The sequence below is a fragment of the Chrysochloris asiatica genome, unplaced genomic scaffold (assembly GCF_000296735.1).
Source record: "Chrysochloris asiatica unplaced genomic scaffold, ChrAsi1.0 scaffold00010, whole genome shotgun sequence".
NCBI lineage: Eukaryota > Metazoa > Chordata > Mammalia > Afrosoricida > Chrysochloridae > Chrysochloris > Chrysochloris asiatica.
Genome location: NW_006408528.1, coordinates 7802389 through 7815062, shown reverse-complemented (window position 1 = coordinate 7815062; position 12674 = coordinate 7802389). Strand labels below are relative to the sequence as shown.

General features: G+C 40.4%; 1 protein-coding gene across 6 annotated transcripts in view; it reads right to left on the bottom strand.

Moving 5' to 3' along the window:
- The window catches only part of ICA1 (islet cell autoantigen 1, 69kDa), a 203924-nt gene that overhangs the window by 28456 nt on the left and 162794 nt on the right, over positions 1-12674 (bottom strand). For all 6 annotated transcript variants that reach the window (XM_006834254.1, XM_006834252.1, XM_006834251.1 and 3 more), the window contains 2 exons: positions 5527-5627; positions 2857-2909 (listed from right to left, as the gene is read on the bottom strand). In XM_006834254.1, the coding sequence (XP_006834317.1) occupies positions 2857-2909; positions 5527-5627 (154 nt within the window). The remainder of the gene's footprint in view (positions 1-2856; positions 2910-5526; positions 5628-12674) is intronic.

Genomic DNA, 12674 nt, shown 5'->3' with positions numbered 1-12674 from the left:
ACTCTCCACTCTAGTCCTCTATGGCTATGTCCCTGACTCTGGGCCCAAGAGTCCCCAGGTCTTGGCACACTGTTGGCCAACCAGGTCTCCACCCAGGTTCTCTGGAGTCTATTGAAAATTGTAGGGTTTAGCTCGCAGCTTCATTGCTGTTTTTCCCTCACTTCCCCTTATCAGTGACAAACATGGTCACCAATCAGAGCATGTAGTCCCATTGAGTCTTAGTCTTGGAAGGGGGTTTGCCCTTAGGGGACCTGACTACTTGCCTTGATGTCTCCTGGGCAAGCAACTTGCTTGTTCTTGTAGTAATCAGTCGGACTGCCTATATTGTTTTGTATTTTTCCTTTTCGGTATTTTTTTTTTAAGAAGTATCTTCTGTTCTTCTAGCTGCTCCAGGGTGCTCTGCTTGTCCTTTCAAGTGGAAATTTACCACCTCAGAAGATTCTGGATGGGGTTCAGGATTCCACCTATGGTCCTATGTAATTCAGGGGTGCTGCAGGAAGCCTCCTTCACTGGGCACGTTGTAGCCCCATTTTAGGTATTCCGATCAGTTATAGGCAGAAGACGGACTTACAAGATTTCTATGATGTTATTTCTGGCTATTCCTTTCTCTCCCCTCAAATGTCTATTTTATAATGCTATGCCAGGGAAACCAAGATTCAAAAGATAGCCAAGCACCAGATGGTTTTAATGGCTGATTTTTCAGAAGTAGATCGTCAGGTCTGTTTTCCAAGGCACCTCTGGGCAGACCTGAATCATTAATTTTTCAATTAATAAGTGAGCGCACCACCCAGGGACCACAAGCAGTTGCCTTCAAGGCTGTTTCTTTTGCTTTGACAGGTCTTACAATAAATAGGACTTCACTTAGCTAGGTACCTGATACTCTCAAACAGATGAAGTCTCCCTGTCACACCTGCCCCTAGCCCGGCACTTCTCACTTGTAGTTCTTGTCCAGTTTGGAGTTGTCCAACCACTTCTTAATTATTAGATTAACATCTGCTTCCTCTTTAAACTCTAATCCCCAACATGGAAGTGTCTGAGTATGTCTGCTGTGCCACACACTATATCCCCCAGACCCACTACTGGGCTTGACAGAAGTGGTTCACAATGAACATCTGTTGAGCAAATGAACAAATACATGATACTGTGACTGATGGCACATATGCATAAACAGATAACATGAAGGCAAAGCTTTGAGGCAAAATGGTTTGGATTTTTCTGGTGAAACGTGGAAGGGAAATAAAGGAGGAAAGTGGGAAAGAAGAAAGTAGATGAAATCAGTGGTTTGAAGAGTGGGGAGGAAGCTCAGGAGGAGAGTGTGAAGGAGAAGGATGGATAAGGGAAGATCTTGGATCTACGTTGCCACCCTTGTCTCCCTAAAAGGGTGCCATAGAAAAGGGTAAGCCAGGCCAGTGGCAGAAGTGCCCCACTGAGGACCAAGCTCAGCAGAGGGTTGGGCCAATTTTAGTTCTCATCATAGGTCTTTAATTTTTTATTTTTCTTAAGTACCTAAGGATTTTGAGTCCCAATGTGAGGCTCAATATTACATCACAGTCCAAACATCATTTTCCATACCCTTCTGACTCTTTCTAAGAAGAGGAATGACTGAGAAAACTGGAAGGATTCAGAAATCACTGCTAAGGCCTTTACAGCACATTGCATCACCCAGCAGTGCTCTAGTCCCATTCCTTAAGGCACAAGGTTCAAGTAACCTGAAGAATCTGGTACCAGGAGTCACCTGGAAGATCAGGGTCTGAGCTCAGCATTCTCCATCTAGTTTCAACAAGAAGCCAACACCCAACCAACTCCACAGGTCACCAAAAACCCAACTTACGCAAAATAATAATTAAAACTATTTCTGCGAGAAAACTATCTCTAAAACCAAAACAAAAGTTACAGCTAATAATAGAAATAGCAAAAATTTGATAATTTATTGTGAAAAGAAAGCTCATGAGTGGCTGTTCCAGGTACAGCTAGAGGTTTCTCCATGTACGGAAGAAAGGAAAGTGGTAAGAACTGAAGAGGCTTGGACTCCATTAGTTCAGTGGACCAATGGACTGGGTGAACATCAGTCTCCACGACTCTGACACCAGAAGAACTAGAGTGCTCAGCTACCACTACCAACGGTTCTGAAAGGGATTACACTAGAGGGTCCCAGATAGAGTGGGAGAAAATGTGGAACAAAACTTAAAAAAAAAAAAAAAAAAAAGACTGGGTTTACTGGTCAGAAAAAGACTAGAGGAACCTGACACAATGACCCTGAACCACCCTTCAAGTCTAGAAAGGAATTCACCCTCACAGTCCAATTTTCAGCCAAGCAGTAGATAAGATTTATAGGTGGGGACAACAACACTAGTAAGATAAGATTCAAAATCAAAAGGGCAACATTTTCCTGTGGACAAAGTTGAGAAGGGATGGGAAGGTGGGTGGAATTGAAGTAGGAACTACAGGGAGGAAATGGGATAGCTATTGTTTCAAGGAGGGGATTATAACCATTGAGATGAAACAAAGCATGTATGATTTGTTGAATGTAAAGCTGATGATTATATCTGTACGTCTTCACTCAATTCACAATAAAAAGTTGAAACAAACAAAGAAATAACTTTTTGTTAGATTTCAACTGTGCATGCTCCTCTGAAGGAATGCAGCTAATGTGACTAATCATGGCATTTTCTGGTTCAAAACACACACCCTCTCTGAAAAATGATATCATATCCGGAAATTTAAAATTGCAGTTATAAGAAATAAATTCATATGGCCCTTTCTGGATTGGAAAAGAAGAAAAGACCTATGAGGAACACACGAAAAAAAGTATTAAGTAGTATTTCAGAAGAAATTATAAATAAAATCAAAACTTACTTGTAAAACTAGAGGACTCCTTGCTCTGGTTTTCATCCGCTAATGAAATTAACCTTAAAATAATAAAAAAGATGTTTAGTAATCAAATTCTGAAAACAGTATATTTATGATAAACCAAACTTTCAGTATAATATCTATTACTTCACTTGTAGCAACAACAACAATAACAATAACAATACACACACACAGATGAAGGGGTAACAAATGGTCGTTTATATACGATATATTTTCTGAAGAAGAAATAAACTGGCTGTCTTTCTTCTGTCCAAAGTTTGGTTAGTGGCATCTCAGTGTATGGATTTCATTTGATCATAAAATATATATTCTGTAAATATCTTGGTGGGTAGTTAGGTATAACTGTGATAAGTAGTTATCTCTTTATAAAACACAGTAATGAACTGATGTCCATGAAGATGTTTATCCCAGTTCCTGGTGTTATAGGAGGTTGAATGCAGGATCACTTTCAAACCCAGATAGAAAATCACCTATTTGACTCTTCTCATTGCTGTAGGATCAGGACTGGACTGCTAACCACAAGTTCGCAGTTCAAACCCACCAGCCATTCCTCAGAAACCCTATACAGGGTCCGTTTGAATCAGAACTGACTTAAGACACGTAATAACAGCAACAGCAGTATCTTTGAGAACAGAGACACATTACTGCTCTGAGACTCATTAGTGCCTTACCTTACAGGATGCTTCTAGATAATATTCTTATTAAATTTTAATCGTCATTTAAAATAATTACTGGGTTACACTTACTGAGCTTTTAGAAAGAAAGTACTAAAATATTTGATAAATCTGAAATTATTAAAATTAGTCAAAAGATAATCTTAAGTAGTCCCTTCAGATTAATGGCTACTGCTTCATTGTGACGACATTAATTTATATGGGGAAAGAAGGTTATGGGACTCATTCTGCGCTCCCCTAAGACCCAAGTAGCTGTGGGCAGTCCCTGAACCTCTGTGAGTCTTCACTACCACACTGAGAGACACACATACAGTAACACCTACACTGACTACAGTTGAGGGTTATCATGAGAGTTGAAAGAAATCAAACACCAAGCATTGTGCCTAGCATGTGGTAGGTACACACAAAAAGCTAGCTAATATTATTACAACTGCCAGGATTAAGTTCAACTGGTTCTCTCTCAAAGAGTCGATTGTCCTAGAATTCAGATCACATGCTATAATTTTTTCATGCTCTAAAAACTTGTTTTTGTTCTCCCCCAAAGAAATTTTCTAGTCATTAATTTTAAATTAAAAAGGGTTCCATTGGCAGTCAATATTTTTTGTGGGACAAAAAGTGCATCTGAGACTTTATTTAGAAGCATGGGAAAAGATACTTCTGATTTATCATAAGATTATCATAAGGTTGTGTGTGTGGAAAGAGTAAATGGAGGTGACAGTGGTGGTGTGCCTTGGAGTTGGTTCTGATTCATAGCTACCCTGCATAGGTTTCCGAGGCTGTAAATCTTTATGAGAGCAGAAAGTCTCATCTTTCTCCCGTGGAGTGGCTAGTAGATTTGAACTGCTGACCTTGTGGTTAGCAGCCCACCGTGTAACCCACTACACTACCAAGGGTCCTTAAATGGAGGTAAAATAATCTATTTTGCTTCCCCAGGCCAGCCAGTGTCAAGATGAAGTCCTGCAGATAGAAAGATGGCACAGATTCACAATTAGGCTTTCTTCCTGCTGTACAAAGATTAGGAACTGTGTGTTAGATATATAAAAAGCCCCTCTCAGTATTTAAAATGACTGGGGGGTGCCTTCTTAAGGTAGAGCAGTCACTTTCTGCATTCACAACTAATCTGGGATTTCATAGATTTCACAGACATTTCCTCTGTTAGTACAACAAGTACTCAATGTCACTGAATTATACTTGTAAACATTTTTGAAATGGCAAATTTTTTGTTATAAATATATACCAGGGGGCTTCAAAATTTTTGTGGAAAAATTCCATTATCTTTTCATTACATTTCCCCATGGACTTCTTGAAGCTCCATGGTAGACCTACCACTTTTGTATAATAATGCTTCAGTACTTTATGTGTTCCAAGGTGATTTTATAGGTTATCTCTTTATATGAGAGGAAACCAGGGGATTTGCTCTCCAGGACATTACTATATAGGTGATGGTGAAAAAGAGCCAGAGAGGATCCAGAAGCCCAGAGAGTGGGAATTGGGACTGAGGCCACAAGGCAGAGGGCCAGGGAGAGCTGGGCACATTTGTCCCAGTTAACTCCTAACAAATATGTCCTTTCTAAGTACCTCAGAAATGGGTCTTTAATTGGGTTGAATGAGTCAGGGTTCACCAGAAATATGTGCTGAGGAGTTTCTGACTTGATTTGAACACAACTACATTGATAAGTAAGCAGCTCTGGTAGCGTGGTGGTTATGAATTGGGCTGTGAACCTCAAGGTCAGCAGTTCAAAACTACCAGCTGTTCTGCGGGAGAAAGATGAGGCTTTCTGCTCCCATAAAGATTTACAGCCTCAGAAACCCTGTACAGGATTGCTATGAGTCGGAACCGACTCCATGGCACACAACAACAACAACCTTGATAAGTGAGGGAGTAAGTCAATTTCCCTGTGTCTGAACCCCCACTAGACGTGGACTGAGCTGCCCTAACCTATGAGAAGGAAGACTTTGCCTAAAGTAGCACAAGACTTACTGATTCGGCTCCTCTGCCGCAGCTGCCTCTGAACATTTTTGCTGGGTGATCTTTTTCCTTTCTTCTTTCTCAACTACTTTTTTCATAGGGTCTTGTAAGCTCTTAATCACAAACGATAGAACATGAAAAAAACAAAAAACAAAGCTATGTCAATAAAAATTCAACTGTCACTGGTTACAGCAATCAAACCCTGAATGAAAATGTAATTGGAGGTCTCTTTGAATCAATCAAGCAGACAGAAATGGAATTTTATGTATTTAAGCAACAGTGTTCTCAGACCCATCCAAGAAATAGTAGCCTCCAAAGGAGAGTTGCTTTGCCAGTAGATTTATGTTTTCCCTTTTGTGAGAAGTTCCTTAAAGAAGGACTTTGTCTATTACACACTCTATTTTCTGTGTTCAGCATACAGCGAAGATAAACATTCTGTTCTGCTTGCAGCCCACATGCTGACAAAGTAGAAGCTCCATCTTCCCCCAAGAGGATGAGGCAATTTCATTTTATTTTTAATTTTGTTTGCTATTTTGCAATCTAAAAACAGCTCTTAAAAACAACAGAAAACAAAACCTTTTTTTAAAAAACCAAAAGTAGTGGCTTAACATATTCTGACAACTTAACTCCTACAAGTGGACAGAGCAGGTGCATCCAAATATGGTGAGAATTTTTTTTTTTTCACATTATTTCTTGGAGTTACTGTGCTCACGGCTTATTAAATATCTAAAAAATCTATATATTTAAAACAAATGCCTAGAAAGTGTTCATCAGTTGACAAAGGCTCGGTAAGAGTAAGCTAAACATTTTTATGACAACTAATACCGAAGAAAAGGTATGTCAAACAGTTATCTTCTTTCTGGCCCTAATAAAACACAGACTTACAAATATAAGACAAAAAAAAAAAAACCAAACACCTCCAGATCCAGTATTCTTTTTCATGTTCCCAGAACTATTAAAACCCTAGTTCTTTTCATGTCCTTCACCTTTTCTCTTCTCTTCCTCTTTCCCACCTTTTCTTTCTCTGATAAGACAAATATGCAGAAAGCAGTTACATTTTATTCCCCAGTACTGATTGATTAGTAATGCCTGACTGGAGGGCTGGATGAATACAGTTCTACAGCTGTCCCTGCAGAGTGGAGCAGACCTGAGATGGATTCTGGTATCTGCCCCAGACACCAGATGGACAGTGAAGTCCACTTTGTAATTGCCAGCTCTGTTTTACTCCCTGCACAGAAAGATTTTCCTAAAACTCTCATGCTATTATATTTCCCCTTTGATCAATAAATTGCCCCTTATTTCAACTTCTAGCCTAAACTTCTTGGCCCAATTGTGAAAGTCTTCTAATTGTGACGCCATCTCACTGTGCTATCTCATTTTCTGCTCTTCCCCAAACATATGCATGCCATTCAGTTAGACCTGTTTCTTCATAGTCTCGTATGTGGTAGCTGCTTCTTCCCTATCTTTGTTTCAACCTATTGGTCCATTCTTAAAAGTCTTACCAACCTTTTCAAAGCCAAGACTGATTACCACTGTTGTTGTTGTTAAGTGATGTCGAGTCAGTTCCGACCCATAGTGACCCTGAACAGGGTTTCCGAGGCTGTAAATCTTTATGGGAGCAGAAAACATCATCTTTCTCCCGCGGAGCAGCTGGTAGCTTCGAACTGCTGACCTTGCGGTTTGCAGCCTGATTCGTAACCACTACACTACTAGAGCTTCTTAAGGTGAAAGTGGAGCCATTACTCCCCTAAAATCTCACCAGGCATGCCAAATTCAAGAAAGTTCTTCTCTCCAAACTACATTTTTGTTGTTAAATGCCATCAAGTCAGTTCTGACTCATAATGACCCTCTAAAGGGTTTCCGAGGAGCAGCTGTTAGATTTGAACTGCCAACACTGAGGTTAGTAGTGCAGTACTTATTCCAACAGCCCCACACCGGGAGTCTCTAAACTATATTCCCAGTTTCATAAACATTTTGTTATAAAAGTCCTGGTGTGGTGTTGTGGATTAATGTGCTGGACTGCAAAGTCACTTTGAACCACAAGGTCTGTTGTTCAAGCTCACCAGTTGCTCCTTGAAAACCCTATACAGGGTCGCTATGAGTCAGAACCAACTCAACGGCATTTAACAACAACATTTTTTTTACTTAAAACTATTTTTTAATTAGAAAAATTGTAGAACAAAATATTAAAAAGTTGAAAAAGAAAAAATTACTCCTAATTCAATTTCCTTAAAAGTTATTATTTTTGTATTTTTCCTTTCTGTCTTATTTTAATACTCTTACTTCTTATATAATTGGAATAATCGTGTATATATGGTTTTGTTGACAACAGATGTTCTTTTAATCAACATAATCCATGTAGGTGCTTCATAGTTTATCAGAAATGTTTATTAGAAGAACAAATATAGCAAAAATTTTATATAGCCTTGAACATTTGTATTGACTTAAAGGATATAAATATACATCAGTATTCGGAGGTGGTGGTGGTGGCAGTGTGCCGTAGAGTTGGTTTTGACTCATAGCGACCATGCATAGGGTTTCTGAGACTGAATGTAAATCTTTATGGGCGCAGAAAGTCTCATCTTTCTCTGGTGGAGCGGCTAGTAAATGGGAATGGCTGACCTTGTAGTTAGCAGTCCAACGTGTAATCTATACAGCCACCAGGATTCCTTATATTCTGATGCAGGGTCAAGGTTTTCTCTTTGAGGATATCTCCCCTGATTGATGTTTTGTTTCATTCTTCTGCATAAACCATATCCATAAGGCACTGTCATTTTTAATGACTCTCTATATTTCTGGAATCCTAGTGTGGCACTGTGAGTTAATGTGTCAGATTGCAAAGCTGTTTGAACTGCAAGGTTGGTGGCTCACCAGTTGTTCCTCAGAAACCCTATACAGGGTCGCTATGGGTTGGAATCGACTCGATGGCACTTCACAACAACAACAATTTCTGAACATTTAGATTAGTTCATCCATTCAGAAAATTGTTTTGAGTACTTACCAAGTACCAGTTTTTATTTTGGGTGCTAGGGATGGATTTCTGAATAAGACAGACAAACCAAATTATCAGTTAGTGTTGGGTCTAGGTAAATAATTAAAATAAAAAGAAAGAAAGTGGTTGGGTCATTATTACTTCAGTTTGCATGGATGTTCTCTTTGGAAATGGCATTTCAGGTAAGCACTAAAGGACAAGAAGCAGCCAATCACATGAAGCTCAAAATTAAGTGCCCAAAGGTAGGAATAACTTGGCTTGTTTGAGGAATAAGAAGAAAGCACAGTGGATGCAGTGTAGGAGGCAAGTGTGCCTGGTCTTACGAGGATGAAGAGCTCTGTAGAAGTCACACAAAGAGTACACAGTGTGATGATGTGACCTTATTGTTGTTGTTAGGTGCCATCGAGTCGATACCCACTCATAGCAACCTTAGGCCCAGCAGAACGAAACACTGCCCGATCCTAGGCCAACCTCACTATTTTTGCCACGCTTGAGCCCATTGATGCTGCCACTTTGCCAATCCATCTTGCTGGTGGTCTTCCTCTTTTTCTCTGACCCTCTACCTTACCAAATATGATATCCTTCTCCAGCAACTGGTCCCTCCTGACAATATGTCCAAAGCATGAGAGATGAAGTTTTAACATCCTGGTCTCCAAGGAGCATTCTGGCTGCACTTCTTCCAACACAGATCTGTTGGTTCTTTTGGCAGCCCATGGCACTTTCAATACTTTCCTCCAACACCATAACTCAAAAGCATCATTTCTTCTATGGTCTTCCTTATTCACTGTCCAGCTTTCACATGCATATGAGGTTATTGAAAACACCATGGCTTGGATCAGTCGCACCTTAGTCTTCAAGCTGACATCTTTGCTCTTCAACACTTTATAAAGGTCTTGTGCAGCAGATTTGCCTAATGCAATACGTCATTTGATTTCTTGACTGCTGCTTCCATGAGTGTTGATAGTTGATCCAAGAAGAATGAAGTCCTTGACAACTTCAATCTTTTCTCCATTGATAAGAATATTGTTTATTGGTCCAGTGGTGAGGATTTTTGTTTTCTTTATATTGAGATGCAATCTATACCAAAGGTGTGCTCTTTGATCTTCATCACTAAGTATTTGATGTCCGCTTCACTTTCAGCAAGCAAGGTCATATCATTCAGGTTATTAATGAGTCTTCCTCCAATCCTGATGCCATGTTTTTCTTCATAGAACCCAGTTTCTCGTATTATTTGCTCAGCACACAGTTTGAATAAGTATGGTGAAATAATACAACCCAGTTGCACACCTTTCTTAATTTTAAACCATTCAGTGTTCCCATGGTTCTGTTCGAACAACTGCCTCTTGGTGACATTATTAGTCAAGTTTTAAAAGCTTTTGTTTTGAAATAATTGAAAACTTACAAACAAAATGACAAGAATACTACAGATCACTCCCTACACCCTTAACCCAGATTCATCAATACAGTCCTCCTGCAGCACCCATGTAGATACACAAATACACAGGTGTATAAGTCCCCTATATAAAATAGCAGGATTTTGCCTATAATCTATGTACTTTCTTATATATACTTTAAACCATCTCTAGATTACCTATAAAAGAATTCCTGGTGGTGTGGTTGGGTAAGCATTGAACTGCTGACTAAAAAGCTGGGGTTCAAACCCACCAGCTAGTCTGCTAAAGAAAGATGAGCCAGTCTGTCTGCTTCCATATCTCAGAAACCCAAATGATCAGTTCTACTCTGTCCTGTAGGGTAAGTTGTGATTCGGAACAGTCTCTACACAGTGGATCTGGCTTGATTAGTTTACCTTAAATACTTGTTAAATGCCATCGAATCGGTTCCAACTCATAGTGACCCTGTATATGATTTCTGAGGAGTGGATGGTGAGTTTGAACCACCAACCTTGTGGTTCAAACTAATGTTATGCTCAAGTGCTTATCCTACAGTGCCACACCAGGACTCCAATACAATGTAAATGATCCCTCTTAGCCTTTGAGGGGTTGCTTTGAACAATTGTTTGTTGTTTTCTTTTTTTCCCTTCTGAATATTTTTGATCAATAGCTGACTGAATCTGCAGATTTGGCATCTAATGATTGAGGCCTGACCTGTTTCCTCTTATTCTTTCCCTCTTTGCCTTTCTAATGTACAATTAATAAATGAAATACATGATTCCTGACTAGGTCTGGATTGTAGGAAAAATGCTGTAAAGGATAATATTGGAACAAATGAGACAACTGAAATATTGACTGTTGTCCAGATGCTCCTTGATGGCTATAGATACCATGATTTTTATAGATCCTAAAGCAGCTGGTAAAAGCTGGACTTGTGTATGAGTGTGTGTGCTCTGTAAATGTGCAACCATGAAGGGTTTATTAGATGTCATGGACTTATTCTTCTCAACAGACCTGCCTATCACAGGATTTATTTTCCATCCCTCTGTCTCTCTCCCCACTTCCTCACCTCTCTCTCTTTCACTCACACACACACACACACACACACACACACACACACACACACACCTTCCACCAGTCTTATTTCCTACAGGGTGGCCCAACACTAGTCAAAAGTGAAGCAATGGGTACTTTAAGCCAAGGTTCCAATGACTTCAAGACTCACTTTTAGTCTGTGACAACTGCCCAGGGCTCTTGGTTTATTTAGTCTTGTCTCATTGCATTCCCTTTTTATCAACTGACGCTAAGCAGGGCCAGAACATGTCTGTTCTCGGCAGTGTCTTGCTGCCACAGTGCTTGCCTAAGCTCCGCCTCCCCTGCCCCCACCTCAGATGGATGACCTAGACAGCTCCATGGTTATCATCTCTTCTGTCTCCAGGTTGACCTTCCCTCATAACCACACTGAAGCAGCGCTCAAATAATCCCTTTGTAATGTAAACTGCTCATTCCATCCTTTCAATTTCTCCCCCTGATGAGCCATTAGCATGATCTCAATTGTTCTCTCCCTGTCACTACAACCACAGTTAACTCACTATTCATGTTTCAGCAAGAGAATGGCTGCTGTTCCAATTGCTCCTTTAATTGATTATTAATAATTCCTGTGACAGTTACTCCTCTTTCTCTACTATGATCCTTGCCTTAAGGAGCCCAGTGGTGTTGGATGGCTAACTAGTTTAAACCTGCCCACCAGCTGCTGGGCAGGAAACAAGTGAGGATGTCAGCTTCTGTAGGTGATTTACCGTGTTGGAAACCCAATACAGGGTTGCTCCAAGTTGGAATCAACTTGCTGGCAGTGGGTTTGGTCTTGGGTATCACTGTCCCCATAACAGGTTGTTGCAGCTCACTAGTGGTGGTGGTGTGCCATGGAATGTGTTCCAACTCACAGCAAGCCTGGGTTTCCAAGGCTGTAAAGCTTTACAGGAGCAGAAAGCTTCATCTTCTGTGGAATGGCTGGTAAGCTTCAAACTGCTGACCTTGTGGTTAGCAGCTCGATTCATAACCCACTATGCTCCCAGAGCTCCTTTGTGGTGCTAATTACATACTTCCTGTTGTTAAGTGCCATCAAGTTGGTCCTGGCTCATAGTGGTCCTGTATAGGGTTTCTGAGGAGCAGCTGGTAGGTTTGAAATGCCGAGCTAGCAGTTCAAACAGTCCTCGTGGTCCAATGCTCTATCCAGCAATGCCACACCAGGGCTCCCAAATATACTAGTTGATTAATGAAGGAGCACAATGGCTCCATATGATAAGTACTGGACTGAGAACCACAAGGTCCGTGATCCAAACCCACTAGCCAATCTGCAGGAGAAAGATGAGGCTTTCAACTCCCACAAAGATTAAAATGCCTTGGAAACCCTAAACAGGGTTGCTAAGAGTTGGAACGGATTCAACAGCACATAGCAACAACAGTTGATTAATGAATGTATACAAGGTAAAACAAAAAACAAAAATTAGACCTTTGTCATGGATTGAATTGTGACCCCAAAGTTATGTGTCACCTTGGTTGGGTCCTGAATCTCAGTGGTTTGGCAGTTATGTGATGATGTAATCATCCCCCATGATGTTATCTGATGTGTTCAGCCAATCAGTTGTAAGGATATCAGGGTGGGATGCAAAAGGATTACTCAGCAGTGTGGCAAGACCTGGGGACTCTTGGGCCCAGAGTCAGTGACATAGCCACAGAGGACTAGAGTGGAGAGTGAAGCATCCAGCTGATAAGAG